General features: G+C 50.9%; 2 protein-coding genes across 4 annotated transcripts; one reads left to right on the forward strand and one right to left on the reverse strand.

Annotated features, from left to right (window-relative positions):
* Positions 1-5: 5 nt before the first annotated feature.
* Positions 6-8,162, reverse strand: VCF1 (VCP nuclear cofactor family member 1). 3 transcript variants are annotated; one of them, XM_068151189.1, is made up of 4 exons: positions 7,953-8,162; positions 6,162-6,258; positions 2,256-2,297; positions 6-311 (listed from the first exon to the last, which is right to left on the reverse strand). In XM_068151189.1, the coding sequence occupies exons 1-4, from the start codon at positions 7,997-7,999 to the stop codon at positions 84-86; spliced, it is 414 nt and encodes a 137-aa protein (XP_068007290.1). In that variant the 5' UTR covers positions 8,000-8,162; the 3' UTR covers positions 6-83. The 3 variants fall into 3 exon arrangements, with proteins under 3 accessions (XP_068007290.1, XP_068007288.1, XP_068007291.1); XM_068151187.1 differs by lacking the exon at positions 2,256-2,297 and adding an exon at positions 1,920-1,982 and having other exon boundaries at positions 7,953-8,159; XM_068151190.1 differs by lacking the exons at positions 2,256-2,297; positions 6,162-6,258; positions 7,953-8,162 and adding an exon at positions 837-1,022.
* Positions 8,163-8,239: 77 nt separating this feature from the next.
* On the forward strand, positions 8,240-12,482 carry MTNAP1 (mitochondrial nucleoid associated protein 1). The gene is made up of 4 exons (XM_068151184.1): positions 8,240-9,679; positions 10,085-10,192; positions 10,796-10,912; positions 11,427-12,482. The coding sequence occupies exons 1-4, from the start codon at positions 8,320-8,322 to the stop codon at positions 11,453-11,455; spliced, it is 1,614 nt and encodes a 537-aa protein (XP_068007285.1). The 5' UTR covers positions 8,240-8,319; the 3' UTR covers positions 11,456-12,482.
* The last annotated feature ends 2,692 nt before the right edge of the window (positions 12,483-15,174 follow it).

The following is a 15,174-nucleotide window of genomic DNA, read 5'->3' on the forward strand; positions in this document are numbered from 1 at the left end:
TTCAATTTAACAAACTTCTTTTAGGTTGAAATATGAAATCTACAGAGCTGTCCCTTCACAGAAGGTGGGGATCTGGTGGTCCATCATGTGGGAAGCCTCCCCCGGCTCTGTAGGCTGTGGAAGTGTGCTTCCTTCAGGATCTGGTTAATGTAGAAGTAAGGCCCCTGGCTCAGCGCTGACTGCTCGTGGAAGGACTGTGAGGAGACGGGACTGGAGCCGGCCGCCATGGGGTTCAGGCTGCTCTCTGCGCTGTACACCCGGTCCGGGCTGTGGACGCTGCTGCTCGTGCTGCCGCTGTCGCTGCTGGAGGACTGAGACAGAGAGAAGGTCACAGCCAAATCACACAGTTTTCTCTGCTGTCCACCACCAAACTCCTCAAGTGAGCAAACCGTCTTTACAGCAAGTCCCTCCCTCCCAGATTTGCAGGCTGCTGGACTAATGTAAATCCACTGAGTGCTTTCTTGGCAGCATTCAGAGCTTCCGCTACTGCCAGCACACAGAGCTGAAGGGATGAGTCAGCCTTCACCCAGAGGGTCACTGACCTCCAGGACACTGGATTTCAATCTTTCAGACCCACCAGATCTGCCCCCATGACCCACATTAGCACTAGTGAAGTTTGCTAAGTTCAGCTGAGAATTGGAAAATAAAGAAGATGGCTGCTGAGCTGCAGGTGTCAGTGAAGGCAAGCAGGGCAGAGGGAAGGTTCATTGCTGCTCCTGTAGCAGATGTTGTAGGTAAGCACCATGCAAAGCATTGTCCTACAAGTCAGACTTTCTAAAATGAGATCTGAAGCATCCAAAGCACCAGGCTGTTAAAAATCAAAGGCAACACCATACCCATTTTAAGTCTTTGGACACCTTGACACACATACAGCTACGTTTCTCCCAGTTCAGTACTGGGATGGCAATGTGAACTGGTTGCTTTCCATCATTTAGTTGACACAACAGTGAAAGAGTGGCAGGCATCCAAGACTTCCACATGCAGAAAAGCAGCCTCCTGGTTTAGCTTGCAGAGAGGACAGGGCTCATTTGCCAGCCTTTAAGATAAACACATTCCATGGTCATGGCTGAAGAGCATTAACCATCATTTTCAGCGTTTCAAAGACATAAAATTTCACCTTACACCATTTTAAGGGCTGCTAATGAAAGGTTCCATTAGTTACAGCTGAAATACTTCATGTGATGCGCTGTTCAGGACAGGGCTGCAAGGATTTAGGTGCTTAAGAATCAGAATGGCCACCTTGCCACCCTGTAAGAAGTAAATTCACAAAAGCAGCCTGTGTAAGTGACAGCAGCTAAAAAAGAAAACCCACATGTTGGATGTATTAAACTAAAACTACAGAAGTCAAAGCTTGGTGGCCACAGCAGGGAAAAAGAAATGTAAAGAAGCCCACAAAAGGTTCACAGCACCACATCTAGAAGGCCTCACTTTAGAGTAAGTCTGAAGGATGGTGCAAACTGCAACAAACATTTCTGTCAGCAAGCAGTGAGACAGGCCTAGAACAGCGCTGTTTGAGGTAGGCCCCTTCTCAGTGCTGACTGGAAACCCCACAGCACTGGCTCCACAACCAATCATGGTAATTCATACCAATGTCCCTGTTTTGCTAAGCACCAAAACATGCTTCAGTTCTGTTGTAGTAGAGCAAGCAAGACACTGGCCCTGAGGCTGCACTGTGCTGGTGTGTTAGGTTCAGCTAAGGAGGAGAAAACAACGGCGTGAAGTGATTCTTCAGGAAGCAGCAGACGAGCTACACAAGCAACCAGCTCCTCTTCCTAAAGCCTCTACCACTAGAGAGGGAGACAACACCAGAAGGACAGAGAAGAACCAGCAATGGTGCTTGCAAGGCCATCTTATTTCACAGAGAAGCACAAATACTGTTAATGCTGAAGGAGTCACAGCAGCCTTGGAGAGAAACCCACCGCACAGGACACTTTGTTTCCTTTTAGTCTGCGTTCCTTACTGTTTTTCGTTACAGCCACCTTCTGAAAATCAAGGTAGAAATCATAATGAGCACCTAGGATTACTCACTGCTGAAGTTTCACAACTTAACAAACATTTTAGAGCAGTTAGTAAAGCTTATTTTCTGCGTGTCTATTTTTGTTTCCAAACCGAGTCAGTGTCCTGGGACGTGCTTCCTACACCTAAGGCTGGTGGCAGAGCTGGTTTCTCAGACCCTCTTTATTTCCATTTCTCTAGTGCAAATATTCACTAGCACGTGAAGCCCATTCATTGCCCAAATCACATCAAAGACCTACCATTTCCCCAGGCTGTGGTGCACATTCTGTTAGGCATTTGGACTACAATTAGACAAAAAAAGAATCCTTAAAGTCATCATGTCAGCATTGGCAGGCATCTACACAATGAAACAGAGCTTCAAGCAAAAGGGAGAAGGAAAGGAGCCCAATGAGTTTCTGAGCACTCTATCAAAAGGGCAGCTTCATGGTTTACCTGACTCATCACCATGAGTAGCTCCAGAAGTTTTAAAGCATTTCCAAACAAGTGTTCACTTAACTGTATTAATCTGCTGATCTCTGACACAGCGTCTAACACTAGGACAGGCTCCCCAGGGTGGTGGCTGAATCACCACCATCCCTGGAGGTGTTTAACAGAGATGTGGAGCTGACAGGCATGGTTTAGCACCAGACTTGGTAGAGTTAGATGATGATTGGACTTGATCTAAAAAGCCTTTTCCAACCAAAATGGTTCTGTGATCAGAGTCATGATGGGAACTTAAACAGCCATCCAGATCCTGCAGCTCGCAAAATCTTTCCAGAGGAGTTTGACAGAGGCATTCTCTGGCTCAGATGGAACTTAAGCCCTTACTCAACAGTGTAACTGTAGAGTGGCAGGGCTGCAATGCTAGACAGGAACTTTGAGAGAAGCTGCTGCTGCCATGCATCAGCAATCTCCAGTGGTCAAACTGTGGTTGTTTCTGAGCTCTGGGGAATCCTCTCATGGGTCAGAACAATAAAGAGGAACCACAAGAAATGAGGTTTTACAGAAGTTATTCAGGAAGGAAGAGAGTTAGCCAGAACACTGCAGACTCTCTTCCTTCCCAGGAAAAAAAATCAGAGCAAAGGGCTTTTTATTGGTGATTCCCCAGATTGCAGAGCACAGCAGTGCATTCTCCTAATTCCTGGCTCCTCAGAAGAGTTAGGAGAACTCTGCCTGACTGGACTCACAGGCCAGCAATGCCAGGAAAGCAGGAAGGGCTTTCACTGAATTTATAACCACGTACCAGGGAAAACACCACAGCAACCTCTGGGCCAGTGGAGGGCAGGCTGAACAGGGAGTGAAATGCAAAAGCAAACACTCTGCTTCACTGGCATTTAACCTTTGCTGTAGTTCCAGTCCAGTGCCTTCACCACAGGCCTGTTCATGGGCTGCACTGCAAAGTGTGGGACCTTTTTGTTCCAAGGACAGCAGGAACTGCACATCCCTACAGCAGTGCTGACCAGGACTGAGGACAATCTCAGTTTCTGTTGGGTCAGACTCAACTGAGACTCCCCTGGATGAAAGGACAATCCAGTGGGAGAAAACTGTGATGTCCTTTTGCATCAAATCCAGCTCAAGTGAACAGTGGGATTCAAAGTGAGGGAACTGAAGGGATAGCATCCCATCCCAGCCCACGTTTGAACTCACAGTAAGAAAAAAAATCTCCATCTTAAGCTATATTGGTGTCTGAAGAGTAAGATTAAAAATGGAAAGAGATTCTGACAAAGGCCAAGCCCAGTTTTAGTAATCTGAGTGCCTGGTTTTTCATACTGAGGCTGTGCTCTCAAGGAAACTACCCTCTGTAAGAGCAATCAGTCAACTTTTCACTGAAGGATGGCAAAAAGAATCAGTACTTCAGCTAAAATGTCACAAAGAGCAGGAGTATGCCCTCAGATGAAAAGGCATTCTCTCCTCACATACTCTCTGAAGTTACAAATGCTCCTACACACTCTTGCTCTCCTAGTTCACTACCCTAAAGCCTGTGAGGATTTCTAATCAGCTGGCTTTGCAAACAGCAAAGCATCAAGAAACTACACAGAAGTATTACAAATGGCCAAGAGTTGCAAAGTGACACCAATCGGAAGCACTTGTGCACTATAAGCACAAGAATTTCTCCACTTGGCACAGGAAGTCCTTAGAGAAGCATTCAAATAACACTGATTTAATCTCATAGCTTGCATTTCTGGGCATGCTCAGTTCAGTGATTACAAGAAAACAACTTGGGAACAATTAAAAAAAAAACAAACAAAAAAAGCTCTATTCATCAGCAGACTTTTTTTTCCCTTCAGAAACAGCGATTTGTGTGTCCAGCAGGCACATTCCTCCACTTCAGCCTCAGCAGCAAGAGATCCTCCTTGCCTGCACATCAGGGTTTAATGTGTTACAAACATACTTTGACACCACGAGTGCATGCATGAAGCAGGAGCCTTGATGTTAGCCTCAGTGGCTGAGCTCTGCAGGCAGTTCAAGCCCGTGCTGTTCACTCACAGGCAGCTCAAACAAAACAGAGGAGAGTTAAGGTCATCAGCCACCTCATGTGGCTGCTACAAGACTATTTGCAGCGCTGCATTTTAGTGGCTTTGCCCAAACGCTAAGTGTTTATACAACAAGCAAAGGTGCTTCTCCCACTCACCGTTAAGGTTTTATCCTGATAGTCTTAAATTTCATTACTCCTACTTCAAGCCCTTGTTCCACACTAAATTCTTCCTCCTGCTGCCACAAAGCTTGTTTAGCCATTAACTACCCTACAGAGGGAGAGGTGTTTAACCTGTTGGACAAGTGATTCAGGGTCAGATGCAAGCAACTATTTATGGTTCTACCCGTTATACCCGAGGAGCAAACACAACTTCAGCCCAGCAAGTCTGACTCCTGGCAAAACAGCACTGCAGGAACCAGGAACATTTCTCATCTCAGCAAATTCTTTTGTGATAAATATCATGGCTGTCAGAAATTTTTCAATGGCACTGACTATCCATCAGCTACTTGTGGAGTATACAGGTTAAAAGTCTGCCTCTCAAAAGGGATGGTGGGACACAGAGTTCTGTAGCTGTCTGAATGTAAATATGCATTTGAGACCATTACCATGTGACAGAAGAGATGTTGCTCACAGATAGAGAGCACAAAATATTTTATGCACTCAAAGTAATAGTTAATAGTTGACTTTAACTCAATAATTTGTAGTTATTCACTGCAGTCAACCTTCCAAGTGAGAGGCTGTACAAAACCCAACAAAGGTTATTTCAAAACCCTTGAAACAAATCCACCTCAGCACCTTGCAAGGACACAAACCTGGAAAGAGCTGCTGCTCTGCAGTCTCTTTTCCATGAGCATTTTGCAGCAGAACCACACTGCTAGTTAGAAAATGCAGAAAGTGACTTTTCAGATGATTCATACAGGCAACAAATCAGGAAATCTGGCAGCAGTTTGGAAATCAGCAGGTTTTAAAAGAAGAAGCTTAACAGCTAACAAACTGCCCCCTCTCAGAACACCTGTCATGTGAGTGAGGAGAGGATGAGAGAGTTTATCCCACCCCCAGCAAAAGATTTTGGTAAACAAGCAGAAACCAAATAGTTGGAGTTCAAGTGTTTCAGCCCTGAATGAGCTTGTTTCAACTGCCAAGCTCCAGCAGAGCATTTTTAAACACCAGATAAGCACCACTGCCTGCAGCAGGCACTCTGTGCATAACATCAGTTGGAGCTGGAATGCTTTTTGACTTTCTACCACAAATAATCATTTTACTAGAAGCAAAGCTGGAAGAGTAGATGGCTGGGCAAGGTGACATATGCACTTTTAATCCACTCCAGTCATCTCTTTGGTCTTGGAGAGGTTAGCCCTCATTTCAGACAGCAATATAAGGAGCAGCAAAGGCTTTTCTTGCGTCCTCACTTGGGTACTATACACCAGTACTTGAAATACATAAACAGAAACATTTAGGCCACAGATAACTGGGTTCAGTGGAAAGAAAACATGCTGATTTCCAAGCCACATGTTCCAGACTTCAATCTGAAGTAGCAAACAGGAGTCGATCCCTATGAGCTTCGACACACAGCAGAAAAAAGTGCTGGCATGAACTACTCTCCAAGAACAACATTTCACAGAATAAATATCCCAACTGCTGTTTAAATTCAGCATGAAAGGAGACCCAGCGTGCCTGAAAAGACTCTCACCTCAGTGTCCCACGAGTCCTGAAGGACAGCATTTCTGGTGCTACGTTTTGTTTGGGGAACGTGACTTTCATCCTCCCCTCCGTTCCGTCTGCGTTTTCTGAGGGAAGTTCGGAGGGGGGAAAGAAGGAAAAAACATGTTATCATCTTCTCTTTTGTTCTACAGAGGCAAAAAAAGCCAAGAAAACTCAATAAATGAATGATGCATCTAAACCCCTGATATGCTGAGGGCTCTCATATTCTCTTTTGAGGTGTTCCCTACAGAATTGCAACAATCAGGTTCCTCACCAAGCAGCCAGGCTGATATTCGTGTACCAGTTTAAGGGACATGAGCTCACACCGGGTGTTAAAACCAGGGCTAAGCATCTTTCTAAATAAACTCATTTGAAAATTCTCAGCCTTGCAACTGCTCTCAGTACTCAGGCACGTCTAAAAATAAGCCTGGAATTTTGAATGACGTCTGACAGGCTGAGAAAAGCACCCAGGAAGAGCAGCAGTGACCACACTTGCAATAAATACCCAATTAGGCTCATCTTGCTTACATGAGTCTGCACTTCGCGCCTACGAGGACTTGCTTTAGTCTCTCTCTGCTCTGACAGCGTTTGAAGTCAAGTCATATTCCCAAGCAACATTATTTTCCATGTGAAAACACCTCATAAAAAAACCCACATCTTTCCCTTTTTCTGATGTATTTGCCACCTTCATTTGATATCAAAGCTCCTTCACAGCAGCTGATCAACAGCAGCAACCTAGAATTCCTGTGAACCAACTTCTCCCAAAGACTGCAGAATCTCATTAGGAATAGACTAAATAACATTAAAAACTAAAATACCGAGTCCACAGGTCACCCAGGCCCTCAGCACGCTGAGTGCTATCCAAAATATCAGCTGGAGCTGGTTTGGTGCCTAAATCTCAAAACATATTTCAATGAGTCAAAACAGAGTCAAGCATGGTATTTATAACTCAGCCTTTTCTCGCAAACAAGCTCCTGCAGCAGACTCAGCTTGGTCCCCGCCTACAGCCCAGGAGCTGCCTCCTCACTCTGCTACCCCTGGGATGTCCACAGCGCTCTCAACGACTGTGCACGTCCCCCACAGTCCATCGGCTCCTTACTCTCCTAGGACCACTCTTTTCAGAAGAGACATTCCCCACGTGCTCCACATTTGCATCACCTTTGGATCCTTCCTTTTCCTAATGCCTGCACTGCACAAGCAAACTCAACACCTCCATCCCCACAGCCTGCCCTGCCGCCTCACAACTCCGGGCACACACAGCCCAGTTCCTACACACTTCACGTTCCCTCCTGTGTCACTCCCAACCCTGGCCTTCCACTTAGGTAGAACCCCTCTCGTCCTCTTCCCCACTAAGCCGAGAAGCACCCCTCCATCACACCGCAACCCTCGCCACAACCTCTTCGTCCTCTAAGGCCGTTTGATCTCGCAAAAGCTCCCCGGCTACACCTTCAGCGTTCACCACCGCCGCACGCCCAGCTCCATTTTGGCCCTCTGCAGAGATAAAAGGAGCGCTCCTCGCTTCTCCCTCACCTCTACACCTCACAGCTCCCGCTTGCTTCTCAAGGTAAACCTTCTGGGGCACTGAAAGCCACCACCCTCACTCCTTCTCCTGCCCGTCAACTCGCCTCCCCCGGTCACCACACACACCTCCAATTCCGAATTCTCCCGTCGAGGCTGGCCCTAGAGGCCGAGCCTTCATCCCTCACCGCAGGTCCCCTCCACAACCACCGCCGCCTCCCCTCAGGCCGCGACCCCTCCCCCACAGCGCCTCGACTCCCACCTCTGTCTCGCGCCCCTCTCGCTCGGCAGCGGCTGCCTGCAGCTCATGGCAAGCTGAGTTTTGGAGGTTGGACAAAGCGAGGCGAGAGACTGCGACGCGGCGCAGTGCGGCCTGGCGCGGCGCGACCCGCCGCCCACCGCTGAGGCGAAGCAGCCCCGCTCGGCTCCCACCGCCGCTTCCGGCGTCCCCGCCCTCTGCGCCGGCGCAACAGCCTCCCCACGCCGGGCACGCCCCCTTGCGTCACACCGTGCGCCGGGGCGGGAAGGGCGCGCATGCGTGCAGGCCAGGACCCCACATACACATACTAGGGGTGCTCACGGCGGTGCCTGACGGAAAAGCGTCCCCAGGAGGGCGGGGCGGTGCTGCCATGGCCGCGGCGCCGCCGGGCCAGGAGCTGTGCCCGCACTGCCACAAGCCCTTCAAGCGGCTCCGCGCCCACCTCCCGCACTGTAAGGCCGCGCCGAGACCAGCTACTGCCAGCGCGCCAGGGCCGAGGTCAAACCCAGGCCTAGCCCAAGGCCCGGCCGCCACCAGCGCCCCGGGGTCAAGTTCAAGCCTAGGCAAAAGCACTGGCTCGGGAGCCGTCGTCGGGCCGGGGGCAGGCAGCAGGCCGCGGACAGGAGCGGCCAGTACGAGCAGCAAGCATCCGCCCAGCCCCATCATAAGGCAGGTGCTGCCCAGGGCGGCCCCTAAGAAGACGGCAGCGGCAGGAGGCGCGGAGCTGCCTGCGGCGGCCCGGGAACGGAACAAAGCTGCCACCGAGCAGGGTGGAGCACCCAGCCCCGGGCTTCCTCGCCAGCCCGACGGACGCCGCGCAGAGCGGAAGGTGGAGCCCGCGGTGCAGGACGTAGCCAAGTCACTTGATTTGCTCCCTGAGGAGGTGAAAGATCTACCCGAAAAGCTGAGTAACGGAGTGAAAATAGTAATAGAGAAGCACCGCGCCAGGGTGATCAGGGAGAAGAGCGGTTCCAGAAGCGGGGGCGCTTCCGCAGGAAGCCACAGCTCGCACGGCTCGCCTGTGGAAAGACTGGATCCAGACGGTGCTGTTAGCCGTCCTGACGCAGCTCAGCCTGGCCCGCAGGAGGGAATAGCTGTTGGAGAAACCCCAAACACAGAGACACGTGGCCTTGGAGCTGCGGAGAGCGCGGATGCGAGCTCAAAGGGAGAACAGGGCAGTAGCTTAAATGCAACAAAAACACCCCTGCTTCAAAATCCCCCTGAAGCTGCCTGGAGAAGTAACCCCGGTGACCTCCTTCAGCAGGAGGCAATAGACAAAACCGTGACAGAAGAGAAGCAGATGTACGTAGAAGTTGGTGTGGAATATAAAGCCCCTCTTTCTGCTTTGCATACCAAGAACCTCCATCTGTCAGTGAGAGAGGGTTTCAGAGGTCACGAGGAAGGGGCATCCAAAAACTACCTAACCAGCATACAAAAGCTTCCAGAGAGCAAGAAGCAGATGGCTGCCGTTTCCCAGCCCCTCCTGAACACAAGGAGGGACCCCGAGCTGGCGCTGCACCAGTCCTTGCTCCACACTTCCGAACGCCAGCCCATCTGTCCCTCCCAGGCCTCTGGCAGGAGCACGCCAGCAGGTGCCATGGGCCTGGAGTGGTTTCCAGACTTACATCCTAATTATCATGGGCTGAGTATTTTTCCAGGGAAGCATTTCCAAGAAGATGTGGGGGTCACAACAAAAACACTGACCGGCGGGTTCGCGGAGAGGCAGCAAGGTAATGTCAGAAACAAAATCTCTGCGGCTGAGCTTTGCTGCTCTGTCAGGCTCAACTGTCCACTGTGAATGGCAGAGGAGGGGTAGGAAATGCTGAGCTTGTTCAGAAAGGGATCAAGGAATGATCCCAGGTGGTTAACTGCTCACCCCTCCAGGCTGCAAAACCAGTGCTTTGTTTTTATTGAGGTTTGAGTCAGGCTGCTGCATGTTTGGGCTGGCGGAGGCAACTCATTCTGTGCTGGAGATGATTCGCTTTTCCTTTCCAAGCAGTTAGTCCCAAGCCCAAGTCACTTGCAGCCATGTCTGATTTCAGGTCTGTGTTCTCGCCCCAGTGCAGGGAGCTCAAGCACCACGCATGTTGTCCTCACTTTCCTACCTTTGGCCACTCTGACTTCTCATCACACAGGTCCCCTCTCAGAACGGCATCTGATGGACGTGAGGCTGGGGGAGCTTCCCATGTGGTTGGCCACCTGTGACTTTTCCCCTCAGGGGCTGCTTGGAGGAGTACAGAAAGGTGAGACTGAATTCCTGGATCTTGGGGCAGTGTTGGCCCACTTACCTGATTTGCTTACTGCAGCCTGGTCCAAGTGACCACTTTGGATCTTTATAAATCGTAGTATCACAATTGTTTCGGTTGGAAGAGATCTTTGAGGTCAAGTCCAACCATTAACAGCACTGCCAGGTCACCATTAAACCATGTCCCCCTGCACCACAATCCCTCCAGAGATGAGGACTCCACCACTGCCCTGGGCAGCCTATGCCAGGGCTTGACAACACTTTGGGGAAAGTTCCTAATTGTTCCTAATGTCCAATCTAAACCTCCCATGGCACAAGCCTCTCTCCTCTTGTCCTGGCACTTATTTCCTGGGAGAAGAACCACCTGGCCCCAACCTCCTTTCAGGGCTGAGAGGTGAGGTTCCCCCTTAGTGTCCTTTTTCTCCAGGCTGAACAACCCCAGTTCCCTCAGCTGCTGCTCCAAGACTTGTGCTCTAGATGCTCCACCAGCTTTTTGCCCTTCTTTGGGCACAAAGACACAGCAGACCCAACCATTTGTGGAAAGTTAGATGGAACTCCTCAAACCTGCACATGATTTGACCCTTGATTTCTGTTCCAACAGCCTGGAGCAGCTATTACAACAAGTACATCAACGTGAAGAGGGGTGGACCAGCAGGGATCTCCATGCTGCTGGCTGGATACTGCCTCCTCAGCTATGGCTGGAACTATCAGCACATCAGTAAGATTTCCTTCTTGGTATCCATCTTATTTCAGGCAATTATCCTTTCTGCAGCAGGGAGAAAGCTTTATTTGCCATTCACATTAATTCCACCTCTGAAATGAGTCAAGTACTTTACAGTTAAGACTAATCTCAGCAGCATTCTGACCTGGCTGAGGCAGGCAGAGGAATTTAGCTAATAAAGGTGGGGATACCAATTGTTGATTCACAGCATCTCCCTGGAGAGCACCAGCAACGGTCATAAGCACTTTTAAACCCTGCCCAAAGCAGAGGGAAGAGCTTCTCCAATGCTCCACACCCATTCCCTGGGTTTATTCCCAGCTGAGAAGGGATTTCACTGGGGGTTGTGTAGTTTCCCCAGCAGGACTTGCTCTGATGCAGCTCCACAGCACAAACAGAGGAAGCTGCAGTCATTCTCCTGCTTCTTACTGCTGGGCAGAGCACACACTCATGAAGTCCCCAAACACAGCACCGTGCTGACACTGCTGGGTTTGCTTTCTCCTGGCTTTTCTAGAGGGCTATCGCTGGCGGAAGTACCACTGAGGAGGCTGGAACAGAAGATTTGCCTGGGAGCCAGCAGAAGTACTCAGAACCAGTGTCCACACAGGGACTCAAACCAGCAGAGGCCTGTTTATCACCAGAGACAGCTTTTTAGTCATTGCAGAGGATGCTTTTCAGTGACCCTGCTGCAGAGAGAGAAGTGACAGTGCCAGCCCGAGATCACTGTGCTGTGGTTCAGGCAGTGTGTAGTTAGAGCTGCCCCTCAGGGGACTGGGTGCAGTAGAGCTCCTGTAGTCCAAATAGCTCACTTAGGTCATCTTGTCCTGTGTCTGGTGGCCCAAAGATGAATGGCCTAAGATGAAATGATGTGTAACTGGAGTGTTTGGCAGCAGGTGTGTTATGACAGGGTGGGCTTCAGCCAGAACCACCCCTTCAAGTTGGCAGAGTTGTGCCCATCTTCTACTTACCACACTCCACAGCAAGATGGATCATGTTTGCAGGCTGGGCCCTGCAGGACCCTTCCACTGACAGCCCCTAGCTCCTGTCAGTACAGCGGTTGTGGAGCTGGCCAGGCTCTGAGGGAGCACCTTGGCGAAGGCACTAAAGCAGCAGCAGCACTCAGACCACAGTGCCCTAGTTCTGGGGAAGGAAAATCCATTGGATTAGCTGCTGTGCCCAAAGGGCAAACCAATGGAACATCAGACAAATGAGGACAGTTAGGAGAGAGCTAGTTGTAGCCTGCCATCAGCAGACATGTCTGGAAAAGGGTTGGTCATGTTACAGGCATGAAGGGTGAAATAACACGCCAAGAAAAAAACCCAACTTGAACCCTTTCATGAAAACAACTCTGTGTCAGAGGTGTTTCACCAAACCTCCTCTCAGCAGCAATAAAGAAAAAAAGAAAAAGCCTTTGTGAATTTTCCTTTCCTCCTTGCTGCTGTCTGCTCTCACATACAGTGCTTCTTCCCCCCTTCACAGGGGATCAGCACACCCTTGTCTGCCCAGGACCCACCACTAAGCTGGTCCCACACCCCTGCAGGGGTTCCTGCTGCCCCAGTCCACCTGTGCAGGAGGGAGCAGAGGTGAAAAGCCCAATTATAGTTGAGTTAGGGAAGCTGTGGCTTCTCTGCTGCTTGTGCAGAGAGCTGTGAGAGCCTGCGCTGAGCAAAGCCAACTGGCTTTTCTGGTCCTACAAGTGCCCTAGTGCCCGCCTCACTGGCTCCATGGTGCTTTTTGGTGTCCTCCTTCCATGGTCCTTGCAGGAGCACTCAAGTCGCTTGCCCAGCAGCATTTCCAGATGAGTCTTCCCACAGTCGCTGGTGCAGTGAGCTTTCTAGCACTGGGGGAACAGGGAGAGGCAGGTACCCATTTTGTGCTGGGTCAGTTCATGTTAGCCATCAACTGTGCCATGTTAGCACACATTCATCTTCACATCATTCCCCAGCAACTGGGCTAAAGCCTTGTTCCAACACAGCTCCCACACACAAGCAGCATCCCAAGGACTCCAGCTGCCACAAACCTCTGGCTCAGAGTGACAAGATATGCTCACTGCTCTCCAGGGCTGTTCCACTGCATTCCAAGTGTCTTTTACCACTGAAGTACCTTTTTCTCACCATGCAGTCAGATTATTTCAGCCCCATACAGCCTCTTTTCCCCAGCTACCAAAGGGGGCAAGCTCCAGCACCCAGAAACAGCCCAGGGGAAAACTATCAGACATCCAGAGTCAAGGAAGCTGTTTTGAGAGTACTGTGGGAGTCCACATACCATGTGTTGCCCCTTGCCATAGCACTTCACCCGCCCTCCAAGGCAAGACCATTGCTCCCAGCCCTCCCATTCTCACCTTGAAGCAGCCCCAGCTCACCCCAGCAGCCCTCCTGGCAGCTCACCATGCCTGCAGAAGCCACAGTCATACCAGGGACAGCCCATGGTGCTGGCCTCAAGGTACAGGAAGGGACAGTCCTTGTTGCTGCACTCGCCTGTTGGAGCAACGGGTGGGACAAGGTTCACTCAAACCACAGTGAAAAATGCTCAAGGATGGGCTGGATGGGGGGAACCAAGGTGCCCAGGAAGCACCCAGGCTTGGCTATGGGTGGGTGCCAGTGACATTTCTTCCCGCAGACAGGAGGTGGCATCAGGCACTTGCTCAAGGCCAGACCCGAGGGACATGGGTACTGGGGTGGGAGAGGCTCCCTGAGGTCCCCAGCCTGGTCCTTCACCCACCAAACTTGGACACCATCATCTTCTACCTGCCAGCATGCAACTGTGCCAGCTGCATCTCTAAATGAGCAATGCCAAGAGGCAGCCACCCAGCTCCCTCAGGCCAGAGCTCAGGGAGGAGGCAGGACCAGAGGCACTCAAGCATCCTGGTGAGTGCAACAAGAGCTAGAAGCACCAGCAAGGAGGAGAACCCCAGAACCTCCTGCACCCCTTTGACCTTCCAAGGATGCCACAGTACTCTGTCCCAAACTTACTGTTCATATCCAGGAAGGGCAGGGACTGAACTCCTCACTGCTCCTCTACATCAGCCTCTGAGTCAAACCTGATCTTCTTCACACCAGTCACCAGCTCCTGCATCACCCCTGCACCTCCAACTCAGCCCAGGCAGAGAGCACAGCTGCAAAGGAACTGGCAGTGGGGCTGTCTGAGGACAGCACATCCCCTAAGGGTGCACCACATTCTGCAGGTCACTGCAGCCAACCTGAGCCCCAGCAGTGCTCAGAAACTCTCAGGGAAACTTCTCAGAGCCAGAGCAAAACCAGTACAAGGCAGCAGCTCAGTGCTGCATTTAAAGAGTGAAGCTGCCCACATCTGATCTCCATTTGCAGCCATGATTGCCTGGTGCTGCAGCCCAGCTGCAGAGAGCCCATCCCTGAGCCCCCATCATGCCCCTCTGCCTCCCCCTCCCCCTGCACTCCCCCTTCCCATTGAATCTCTGCACCAGCATCTGCTTTTCCTCCAGCCCCAGCTCTGGGGCACAGCACTGGTCTGAGCCTCCCTGGAGCATCACAAGGGGCTTTGGGGCTGGCTGTGAGCTGGGTTAGCTCCCTCACACCGGGGCTGGGCTGCTGCTCAGCCTTAAACTGAGTCCAGAGTTTCCTGAGTGCTGTAAGGAAATGCTCAGGTAGCAGGAGATGGATCCTGCATGGGGGTTTTGAGTGCTTGGAGCATTGCTGGGTGCACAGCAGCACCAGCACCACACCACCAGCCCTGCTCTCCACCAGGACATTCCCATGTCCTCAGGGTCCTGGTCAAGTCACACCTCATGTTGTAGAAGCATAAAATTGCCTGGCTGGGAAAGACCTTAAGGTCATCAAGTCCAACCATAACCTAACCTCTCCCTGTGCACAACTGTTAGACCATGTCCCCAGGCACCTCATTCAGAGATCATTTAAACACCTTCAGGGATGGTGACTCCACCACCTCCCAGGGCAGCCTGTTCCAGTGCCCAGTGACCCTCCTGGTAAGGAATTTTTTTCCTAATATCCAATCTAAACTTCCCCTGACACAACTTGAGGCCATTTCCTCTCATCTTATGACTTGTTACCTGGGAGAAGAGGCCAGCCCCCATTTGGATCCAGCTTTCTTTCAGGGAGTTGTAGAGAGCAAGAAGGTCTGCCCTCATCCTCCTTTTCTCCAGGCTGAACAACCCCAGCTTCCTTAGGTGCTCCTTGTAGGAGTTGTGTTCAAGACCCCTCACCATCCTCATTGCCCTTCTCTGGACACACTTCTGCACCTCAGTGTCCTTCTTGTAGTGAGGGCCC

The sequence above is a fragment of the Melanerpes formicivorus genome, unplaced genomic scaffold, assembly GCF_026170545.1.
Source record: "Melanerpes formicivorus ecotype bairdi unplaced genomic scaffold, bMelFor1.0.p_v2 SCAF_21, whole genome shotgun sequence".
Lineage (NCBI taxonomy): Eukaryota > Metazoa > Chordata > Aves > Piciformes > Picidae > Melanerpes > Melanerpes formicivorus.